This window comes from Entelurus aequoreus, linkage group LG16 (assembly GCF_033978785.1).
Source record: "Entelurus aequoreus isolate RoL-2023_Sb linkage group LG16, RoL_Eaeq_v1.1, whole genome shotgun sequence".
Taxonomy (NCBI): Eukaryota; Metazoa; Chordata; class Actinopteri; order Syngnathiformes; family Syngnathidae; genus Entelurus; species Entelurus aequoreus.
In genome coordinates this window covers 23,451,175-23,463,170 of record NC_084746.1, presented here as the reverse complement: position 1 = coordinate 23,463,170, position 11,996 = coordinate 23,451,175, and the positions used below count along the sequence as shown (strand labels likewise).

General features: G+C 37.0%; 1 protein-coding gene across 1 annotated transcript in view; it reads left to right on the top strand.

Annotated features, from left to right (window-relative positions):
- Positions 1-11,212, top strand: part of gins3 (GINS complex subunit 3) — a 13,162-nt gene extending 1,950 nt beyond the window's left edge. Inside the window, exons 2-3 of the mRNA XM_062023484.1 lie at positions 3,779-4,012; positions 10,768-11,212. Coding sequence (XP_061879468.1) covers positions 3,779-4,012; positions 10,768-10,998 — 465 coding nt within the window. The 3' untranslated portion in view covers positions 10,999-11,212. The remainder of the gene's footprint in view (positions 1-3,778; positions 4,013-10,767) is intronic.
- The last annotated feature ends 784 nt before the right edge of the window (positions 11,213-11,996 follow it).

Genomic DNA, 11,996 nt, shown 5'->3' with positions numbered 1-11,996 from the left:
TATTAATAAATAATAATAATAATAACAAATATTTAACCAAAAGACAAAAAGGGCTACCTAAATCACTTTAAATGTTTTTAACAAATATATCAATTTAAGGGCTTTTGTACTCTTAATCATCCTCCAAGATTTGATTGATAATTGTAAACCATTAAGCCAATTAGGAAATGTAGGCCTTACTTTCATAAATCGACATTTATATAAAAAACATTTTGCCTGGATCATAATAATGTTGACAAATATTTCTATGTTACAGTCGTTTAAAAAAATACCAAATTTGATCTCTTCTGTAGAGAATGGGGACATCTCCACACCCTTGTTTCTCAGCCAATCTCTGATCTCCTCCCAAAACACATGTACACGCTCACATTCCACAAACAGATGATTGACATCCTCTACAGCTCCACAGATATAACAGCCATCGTTTCCATGTTAAATTTAAGTTTCAAAAAATCCTTTGAAGAGCTTCCACGTGCACGTCTATCCTCATCCCTCATTTCCGCAACAACGAACGCATCCTTCCTCTTCGCCAATCACCTTACAGGCGTGGTACGTTCACGACAATGGGAACTCTGAATATCACTCACTCAGGAACACATCATCAACCCCAGCAGGTCGTTACACTATTTTGTGTTGTCGGTTATGTCATGCTACGTTGTCATGTTGCGTTACGTTATTTTTGCGTTGTATTTTGTTGCGAAATGGTAGAAAATGGATGGATGTTGCAGAGATGGTATTTATGGCTCGATGAAGTTGTTGTGCAAAAATTGATTCCCTGTCAAAGCTGCACTGCTGGGGCTTCTCTGTCCACAACTGATAACTACGTTTAAGACAAACATTTTATATCGGTAGTTATTTTAACGGTATGTGTTTGACATTATTTAAGCCGTTATCCTGTCTGAAAAATGACAGCGTTTGTCATTTCTATAGTAATAGTGAGGTTTTAAAGAGCTGTTATTGATCCAATGTGGATGTGCTAACCTCTTTCTCAAGCTACATAAAATTTTAACTGTTCTTTGTTCATGCACATATTATTTTATTTACATTTTATTTACTGTATTTTTCGGAGTATAAGTCGCTCCGATGTATAAGTCGCATCGGCCGAAAATGCATAATAAAGAAGGAAAAAAAACATATATAAGTCGCACTGGAGTATAATTTGCATTTTTGGGGGAAATTTATTTGATAAAACCCAACACCAAGAATAGACATTTGAAAGGCAATTTAAAATAAATAAAGAATAGTGAACAACAGGCTGAATAAGTGTACGTTATATGACGCATAAATAACCAACTGAGAACGTTCCTGGTATGTTAACGTAACATATTATGGTAAGAGTCATTTAAATAACTATAACATCTAGAACATGCTATACGTTCACCAAACAATCTGTCACTCCTAATCGCTAAATCCCATGAAATCTTATACGTCTAGTCTCTTACGTGAATGAGCTAAATAATATTATTTGATATTTTACGGTAATGTGTTAATAATTTCACACATAAGTCGCTCCTGAGTATAAGTCGCACCCCCGGCCTAACTATGAAAAAAACTGCGACTTATAGTCCGAAAAATACGGTAAGTGTTTTGGCTGTATTAATTTAATTAATGTAGTCTTGCCATCCAAAAAGTGATTCAACATAAAATGTTGATATTGACACATCTTATCTGAAGGCTTAAATGATTTCAAACACATATCACTATTTATATTTTTTTACCTTTATCAAGGTAACAATCACTAGTAGCAACATGTGGATAAAAAATTATTAATATTTAAACAAATATTACTTTATTGGTGGGAGTTATTCTAAAATAGTAGTTATAATTGTATTTTTGTTGTGTTTTCATTGAAGGACAAAAATATTTTAACAATACAGAAAACACACAAATAAGTAAGAATAAAATGCATTAATGGATACAAAAAGTATAAACTAAACTACAACAAAAATGAGTAAAAAACCAAAACGTGAGTATGAAATCCTACTACCCTATGGTGTGTGTATGCTTCAACTACTACAGTCGTGGTAAAAAGTGTACATGCACTTTTAAAGAACATTATGTCATGGGTGTCTTGAGTTTCCAATAATTTGTACAACTCTTATTTTTTTATTTGCTGGGTTTTGTGACCAAACAGCTAAATTTGTGTTTCATCTGACATCACATGGATAAAGAAAAGACCTTCTGGAGGAAAGTTCTGTGGTCAGATGAAACAAAAATTGAGCTGTTTGGCCACAATACCCAGCAATATGTTTGGAGGAGAAAAGGGGAGGCCTTTAATCCCAGGAACACCAATTTTACCGTCAAGAATGGTGGTGGTAATACTATGCTATGGGCCTGTTTTGCTGCCAATGGAACTGGTGCTTTACAGAGAGTAAATGGGACAATGAAAAAGGAGGATTATCTCCAAATTTTTCAGGACAACCTAAAATCATCAGCCCGGAGGTTGGGTCTTGGGCGCAGTTGGGTGTTCCAACAGGACAATGACACCAAACACACGTCAAAAGTGGTAAAATAATGGCTAAATCAGGCTAGAATTAAGGTTTTAGAATGGCCTTCCCAAAGTCCTGACTTAAACATGTGGACAATGCTGAAGAAACAAGTCCATGTCAGAAAACCAACAAATTTAGCTGAACTGTGCCAATTTTGTCAATAGGAGTGGTCAAAAATTCAACCAGAAGCTTGCCAGAAGCTTGTGGATGGCTACCATAAGCACCTTATTGCAGTGAAACTTGCCAAGGGACATGTAACCAAATATTAACATTGCTGTATGTATACTTTTGAACCTGCAGATTTTGTCACATTTTCAGTAGACCCATAATAAATTCATAAAAGAACCAAACTTCATGAATGTTTTTTATGACCAACAAGAATGTGCTCCAATAACTATTACAAAAAAATAAGAGTTGTAGAAATTATTGGAAACTCAAGACAGCCATGACATTATGTTCTTTGCAAGTGTATGTACATTTTTGACCACGACTGTGTGTATCATAACAATGAACCAGAAAAGTGATTGCAAAAGAAATAAAGAATAAACAAAAACAATCCGTCTGTGTGTATTAGGGTTGTCCGGTTACCATTATTTTGGTACCGGTACCAAATGTATTTTGATATTTAAAAAAAAGAAGGCATTAAACAAGAGAGTGAACAACTTTTTCTTTTAGTATTAACTAAGCACATGGCTTATAAAGGCTCCTAATTTGGCTGCTGATGTGTGCAGTAACATATTGTCATTTCCCATTGCATTATTTTGTCAAAATTATGGCAGACAAGCGGTCGAAAATGGATTATTAATCTACTTGTTCATTTACTGTTAATATCTGCATATTTTATGTTTTAACATGTTCTATTAACAATTCTGTTAAAATTTAATAAACACTTATTCTTCTGTTGTTTGGATACTTTACACACGTTTTGGGTGATACTACAAATTTGGGTATGGATCGGATACTAAGTACCGTAGTTACAGGGTAATACATTGGTCATAAATAAGTTCTCCTGTATCCAGGGAAGTGTTTCCTGAGTTTATAAACAATAAAATATAAAAGATTTTGAGATAATAAAACATATCGATGTAATCATTGTAGTATCGACGAGATATGGCTCTTGTATTTGGTATCATTACTATCGATACTTGTAAAAAATGTTGTTTCGGCTTGGAGGCAAGCATGAGTGATTTAGAAGTAGCTAAACCACTTTTCTTGTGTGTAGCTACAGTGTGAGGTCCAGAAAGTGTGACAGTTCTTCTGGCACTAACAAAATCAAATGTCCATCTCAGGGCACAAAAATGGAGTTTCCGCTCTGGCTTTCCAAGGGTTTGTATGAGCAGAACAAAGGGATGCTGTCTGTGGAGCTGCCAAAGGTCTACAGAGAAGGATGGAGGACGGTGTTCAACGCTGACCCCACTGTGGTGGATCTTCACAAGCTGGGACCTTACTACTATGGCTTGGGCTCACAGATGCTGCACTTTGACAGTCCAGAGAACACAGAAATTGCACAGACATTGCTTCAGGTAACACACAAACTTGTATATAAACTAGCTTGTATATCGCTGTGGAACCTCACTCTTACTTATTTATTCATGACAAAATCATTTTTTCGTCAAAAATGTGGCGTTTATCAAACAAAATATGATAAAAACGTTTTTGTCTATAGATTATTTATAAACTTTTAACAAGGCTAACTAACTTTAAAAGGGTTTATGTCAGTTAGGGATGTCCCGATCCAGGCTTTTGTACTTCCGATCCGATTCCGATGTTGTTTTTGCACTTCCGATCCGATACCGATACTTGCCGATACTGGCCTATCCGAGCATGTATTAAAGTTTAAAGTTTTTTAGCCTACTTAGTTGTCAGATTAATGTTGAAAAGAGTTTTAGTACTCTTGATAACAACTAGCCAGCTGAATTAGGTGAGTTTGAATTATACACAATGGTTGGTAACAAGAAACTGACCTGTTTATTCAAGGATAAACACAAAATAGACAAAATTATCCATGACAAACAGAAATGGCATCATTGAACAGTAAAAAAGTGAACAGTATAAAGTGCAAATAATGCTGTAAACATTATTAAAAAAAAACAAAACACACAAACAACCTGAGTGGGATAACATGTCTATAACTCAGCATCAATACTTGCTCTTGAACAAGTGTAAACTTAAAAAAAAAAATTGTTTGCCCCCCCCTGACTGCAGTCCAAGCATAATGGGGAGATTCTTTCTAACAAAGACGAGCATCGAAAGCCCACTTTACTCACGAGAGATAACGGCTCATCATCCAGAATTATTTCCTCGGCAATGACTGTAGTTATCCCCTGGGCTTTAGCACTGTTCAGTGGCAGTATGTCACGCTTCGCGAACGTTTCTGTCAGAGTTAGTTGGGTTACGGGTAGGACCTTTCTTTTTCTTTTTGTCGGTTTTCTTTAGAAATTCTTTATATTCTTTACGGTGGTATTTCGCTAAATGCTTGATCATATTTGTTGTATTAAATTGTCTTACAACTTTACCACCACGCTTGACTTTATTGTGGCATGTTTTGCACTCCACCTCTTCATATTTTTCGTTTTGTAGGGTAAAATAATCCCACACAGCTGACATTTTTACCGGTAACTTCCGCTCGCCTTTCGGAACCATGAACCGGCATCCTCTTCCGATTAGGACGGTTAAGACACAGACCTGTGGTTGTGTTGAAGGTGTGCTGGAAAAATGCGGAACGGAAATTAGGGAGCAGCAGAAAAGTGGAATGTATTATTTAAATCGGTGCGTTGGAAAACACGGTCCGGCATTTTTCAAAAAACTGGATCTGGATGGGCATTTTCCCATGCCTTGCCGATACGCATTTTTTGGCAAATATCGGCGGCCGAACCGATCCAAACATCGGATTGGGACAACCCTAATGTCAATCAAACTCACATAATTGACCACAGTACACATGTAAACAAGCATTCACAGCTATGAAACATTTACAATGAACATGTTTATGGACTGGGGAGGAAACTAAACCAAGATCTCCTGACGACAAAGCAAATGTGTCACCCACTACTAAAGTTGTTTTGATATAACTTTTTCAGTTTCGATACAATACTGACACAATAATACCCTAAATAATTGTTTTGTTATTGTGTGGAATGCTAGAAAATGTTTTATCAAATTACATTAATCAAACAAAAAACAATGAAAGGTATGAAAAACACTAACTTATTTATTATTTAGGACTTATGCTGTCTTTAAGTTGAAGTAGAAAGGTCATTGTTTTTTTCTGGCGATACTTAGTGGCCACAATAATTCATTAAATTAAAATTCAATTATTCAGCTCATGATGCAGTAAATTTAATCTTTTGGACACATTTGTTACTGAATACTGTCTAATGCCCTTCTGCTTTGGATATTTTGTATTTGTACGTAAGATGCAAGTATAATTATTTGATACTTGTTTGTATTGACAAACGTGCTGTTTTAGACTTCCGCTTTAGACTTGACGAAACTTCATTTTTTTCAACTTTTTGCTTATTTTATTCCTCATGGCATCTGGAACCAGAATGACAAAATAAAAAGTCTCCAAAAAGGCTTACCCATCAGCTGAGGCAGGCCCGCTTAGCATGCACACCCCTATGTCGGCTGCGCTTTCTGACGAATTCAAGTCAGCATTTCCATCGCAGACCTCGAATAGACCTGAGCCGATTTTCGATGTCAGTTAATCGAACGATAGAGGAAAATTAATTTGATAAATTTGCAAGCCTCGATAATTGCCATATGCATGCATTGTTACAGGCTGCAAGTGTAGTCATTTTTTGTATTGGTTTCAGCAGTTGCTGGCGTTTGTACTACATGCAAATAAATGGTAATAATGATGACCGCTATAAAACACCTTATGGTTATTGTTACCGTATTAAATTAAAATGATCGAAAAGCTGTGATTGGTAACCAACGACACTATGATAAAATTATGGACCGACTAGCGTTAGCTCGCTAGCTGGCTTAAATGCTAACATAAAAACAAGAGCCATTAATGTCTTTCCCCATTAAGAAACGTCATACCCTAACTAAACTTGTATAAACACATTACTGTCTAAACTTCTAAGATACAGTATTAATATTGAACATAAATGCTGTGCTGTTTTTGCACAAGGTGATCAATCTATACTCAATATTTTCGTGTTGAAACACTGTTTTTCAACAAGAAGTTTAATAAAATAACATTCAATCAATCAATGTTTATTTATATAGCACTAAATCACAAGTGTCTCAAAGGGCTGCACAAGCCACAACGACATCCTCGGTTCAGATCCCACATCAGGGCAAGGAAAAACTCAACCCAATGGTATGGCAATGAGAAACCTTGGAGAGGACCTCAGATGTGGGTAAACTCATTTTGGCCGCTTGTACCCGTGATCTTGTCCTTTCGGTCATAACACAAAGCTCTTGACCATAGGTGAGAATAACAACATAAATCGACCTGTGAATTGAGAGCTTTGCCTTAGTCAGCTTAGCTCCGTACTTAAAGTTCTCCTGTGTCCAGGGGCCTATTTCATGGGTAACAATAAAAAAACACAACAGATTTTGCAATCTTAAAAAACATTGACTTAATCATTGCAATATCAACTATGTACGGCTCTTGTACTTGGTATTGTTACAGTCGATGTCTGTGTAAACCCGCCTATGGCATTTGTTTACATTGAGGAGTGCTGTTAGCAGTTAGCTATTGTGTTCTCTTACGGTGTGTCATTGGGCAAGTTTAGCTATTCCTCGTCCTGCAGGGATGATACTTGTAAGTAACGTAGGTTTTTGTCGCCATGGCGGCGAGGATTAGTGATTTTGAAAACACTACCAACTTTGGATGGACGTTAGCCGCTAGCTAGCTAACGGTAACCAGAGTAAGAGCTAAGCTTCTCTTGCAGAGCGACGCTTCAGTGTTTATGGCTTAAACTTTATCGTTTGTTTTTAAGCCAGAATGCGCCGATTCTCCCTTTTCTATCTCCACACTGTTTTTGCTTGTAAGTACCCGTTTTACCAGCAATGTCACAACGTGACAATGGCGTGCCATCATGTCTCTGTTTCTAATTATGAAGTTAATTTGCTTTATCCTTTTCTGTTTTTATTTATTGCAGCTGAGATAGGCTCCAGCGACCCCAAAAGGGACAAGCGGTAGAAAATGGATGGATAGATTTTACAATATTAATTTCTCATACACATGTCACTGTTATTACTACTTTAATTTAATATTTTTATACATTTGAGTTTGAGTTTATTTCGAACATGCAAACATACAACATGATACATCACAATTTCCAGTTTCTCTTTTCAACATGTTCGAAAAGGAGTAGGAAGAAGCAGAGCTTATTTAATCCTACCCCTTTTCTTTACATAACAGTTGCTAAAACTTTTGTTCACTTCCTGTTCTCAATTTATTCACAATATACTGCATAAGTAATCACAATAAAAAAAAAAAAAAAATACTCTGTGAAGTAAGTTACATTTAATATGATGAGATAAGTAAGATTATTTTGAGAATGAATGAATGGATGAAATAAATTCAGAATGTTTATCATGGTTCTTCTTCTTTGTACTTTGTAAACATTAAGTTTGAAGATTTGTTGTATATTGTTTTATATTCTTGGGTAGCAGGTTATAGTTTGCTTTGTGTATAATTTTAGCTGTTTGCAAATTCACTATGTCGTGGAATTTCAGTATCTTTGACTCAATAAATAAAGGGTTTGTATGTTCTCTATATCCAACATTATGTATTATTCTAACTGATCTTTTTTGTAACACCGTTAATGAATGAAGTGTACTGTTGTAGTTATTTCCCCATATTTCTACACAGTAACTCAGATATGGTAACATTAGTGAGCAGTAGAGAATATGAAGTGATTTTTGGTCTAGAACATGTTTTGCTTTATTCATTATTGACGTGTTTCTTGCTACTTTATGTTGTATATTTTTTACATGAGATTTCCAGTTCAATTTATCATCAATCATTATACCTACAAATGTGTTTTCATTTACTCTTTAAATTTCTATTCCGTCTATTTGTATTTGTGTTTGACTTTCCCTTCTACTGTAACCAAATAGCATTATTTAACTTTTACTGAGATTCAACGGTAGTCTGTTTTTGTCAAACCAACTTTTTAATTTGTTAATTTCTTCTGTTATTATTTGTATTATCTTCTGTGTGTTCTCTCCTGAACAAAACGCTGTTGTATCATCCGCAAATAATACTAACTTTAAATGTTTTGTAACTTTACAAATGTCATTTATATAGAGATTGAATAATTTAGGTCCGAGTATTGATCCCTGAGGTACTCCACAGGATATATTTAGTGTTGTAGATGTGTGTTCACCTAGCTTCACATATTGTTTCCTGTTCGTTAGATAACTTCTTATCCAGTTGAAGACTAACCCTCTGATGCCATATCGTTCTAGTTTTTTGATTAAAATATTGTGATTAATTGTGTCAAATGCTTTAGTTAGATCCATAAACACTGCTGCCGCACATTTTTTACTATCTATTGCATTGGTAATTTCTTCTGTAATTTCAATTAAAGCCATTGAAGTTGAAACATTAGCTCTGTATCCATATTGGTTTTCTTCGAGTATTCTATTTTTGTTTGTGAAACTCTTCAGCTTGATGTAGATTTTACAGTTGGCACTCCAAGTTCCCTGGATTTTTCCTTGCTTTCTCAAGTCGCGTGCTTTCTTGGCAATTCCAGCATTACGTTTTGTGAGATGCTTATTCATGTACACATTTGTTCCCTTCAGCTTCTTTCCGTGTCGCAGCAATGCCATTTTAGATTTTCTGTTTACGAGTTTCACGAGGCCGACTGGAGTGGCGTTGTTGTTTCTTCCGTTCAGTGGGATGCATGTTTCGATGGTATTAGTGTCGATTTCAATTTCCTTTAATTGCAAAAAGTTGACCACTTGCTGTTCTGCTGAGACAATATCCATTTCTTCTGGTTCACCTTAATTATTCACAGCTTTCGCATAGGATCTTGGTTTAATTCGGTGCCCTGTCACGATGATATCATTCATTAGTTTATCCTGATCCATTTCGTTTATGATATTCCACAGCATGTTGTTGTCTTCTTGAAGGGTCTTCATTTGTTGGCGCATATCTCTTTGAAGGGTCTTCATTTGTTGGCACGTCTCAGAGGCTTCTTTTTTTCTGGTGGAATTCCGAGTTTGCAGACTTTCTATGTTTTGCTGCAGACTTTTCACATCTTGTTTGTGTTCTGTTGTTGCTTTTCTAAGATCTTCTTTAATTTCTTCTTTAAATTCATGGACTAGTTTTTGTAATATCCCTTCTTGATTCCCATCATGTCCTGTGTCCAACCTCAAATCTTGTTCCCTCTTGTGTCCCGTGTCAGCTGCCATCGAACGTTTCGGGATTTCAGTTTTTCCTTTAGCTTTTGGCATCTCGGCAGGTTGCTGACGTCAGTGCCTCTTTGTGTCTTAAACGGCAGTTGCTTCTTTAGCAACTTGCGGCACTTTTAACTTGTTTGTTTCAACAATTTCGTACCTTTCGCCATTCAGAGATCAATTTGAGGTGTCAGCCTGTCAACTTATATCACTCTGCGTCGTCGGAAGCACTTTAAAACAGCTATAAACTCGCCGTAGCTTTTGGTTGCTAGGCAACCGCTTTGAATTACGGTAATGCGCCGTTGGCTTGAGGCTAACTGCTATTCCAACTCGCCTTATTTCAGCGTATCAGTGCCTCTCAACTGACCAAAATCAGGTCGAAGATGCCAGGTGACTCCTGTGGCTGTGATCGCAAATCAGTGGTCAAAATCTTATTTATTTTTGTTATACCGTCCACCTCCTCTGAGCAGATACTGTGACTACACTGTGTAAATTTCCTTGTTGTAAAGAAAATTCAAATAAAAATATTTCTAAAACAAAGTGCTTTTTCAGACTGCAATATTGTACATTGAAAGACACTTATTATGTATGTCAAGCTTGTGTGCTATTGTGTGCTTAGCTGTTGTGTAGCTGCTAGCTCCGAGTAGCCTAAAGCCTACCAAGTTTACCCTTTGCAAATTACTAAAATACAATAAAAGACAAGCAGGTCAGTGATGTAAAAAGTGTTGCCTCAATTGATTGGACTTTTCCAGATTCATTCATTCATTTTTTTTCCATTTATTTATTTATTTCAGGGAATGACATAAAGAAGTACAAGTTGACAAAACATAATAATATAAATTAATATAGTGCATGATTGTCCAGATGACCTTGATGTTTCTAACAGTAACCTTTCACGCCCTTGTTCATTCAGACGTTCATCGGCCGATTCCGACGCACCATGGACTCTTCGCAGAATGCCTACAACAAGGACACTTCGGCACTGGTGGACCGTCTGGACTGTATCGAGAAGGTTCTGTTCCGCTCAGGTCAGCTTGGCCTCAACAGCTTCCAGAGCTGGGAGAAAGGACATGCCTCCCAGCTCACTGCCTCCAGCCTGGTGCTCAACTACCGCAAGAGGAAGATGGCCGACGTCCAGTCGTGATCTCAGGAACGGCAACAGAATTTTAACCGTCTTTTCTTTCCCCATCGATCGTTCTCTACGCATCCTGTTAAGGTATGTCTTCTTCGGTGGAACTTTTACCAATAAAACTAAAACACCTTTCTTTTTCCATTTCCATTTGGAAGTACTACACAACCATCATTACACAACATGATGTTGCACATGGATTTGTATAGAACAATCAAACTACACTCTAAAATCCTGCCCACATGTTTCCTCTATTTATTTGGGAGGTCCCTGGTTACATCACTGAGGCTGTCGCTGAGGGAAGGGGGTAATCTCAACAGCCCAGTTAGACACAATATATGACTATTAATAAATGATAAATGGGTTATACTTGTATAGCGCTTTTCTACCTTCGAGGTACTCAAAGCGCTTTGACAGTATTTCCACATTCACCCATTCACACACACATTCACACACTGATGGCGGGAGCTGCCATGCAAGGCGCTAACCAGCAGCCATCAGGAGCAAGGGTGAAGTGTCTTGCCCAAGGACACAATGGACGTGACTAGGATGGTAGAAGGTGGGGATTGAACCCTAGTAATCAGCAACCCTCCGATTGCTGGCACGGCCACTCTACCAACTTCGCCACGCCGCCAAAAAATGCAAATGTGCTGACACTCGTGATATCGCCCTGTCTCTGCTTTGTCTGCGTCCCGGTACTCGATGTTTGACCTTGGCAGTCAGCAGGCCGAGTCTGGACACAACACTGATACGAGACGACTTGCAATCCTTTGGATTGCCAGCTGTCCCTTTGCCCAGATAGAAAAATACAACTTCAGCACAATTGATAATAACTATAGCAACGACCCTCAAGCATAAGAGTTGTGTGATAATATATACATAATTATTCTAACAAAAAGTATTTACTACACATGACAATTATTAAGATAAAGTTAAAGTACCAATGATTGTCACACACACACACTAGGTGTGGTGAAATTATTCTCTGCATTTGACCCATCACCCTTGATCAC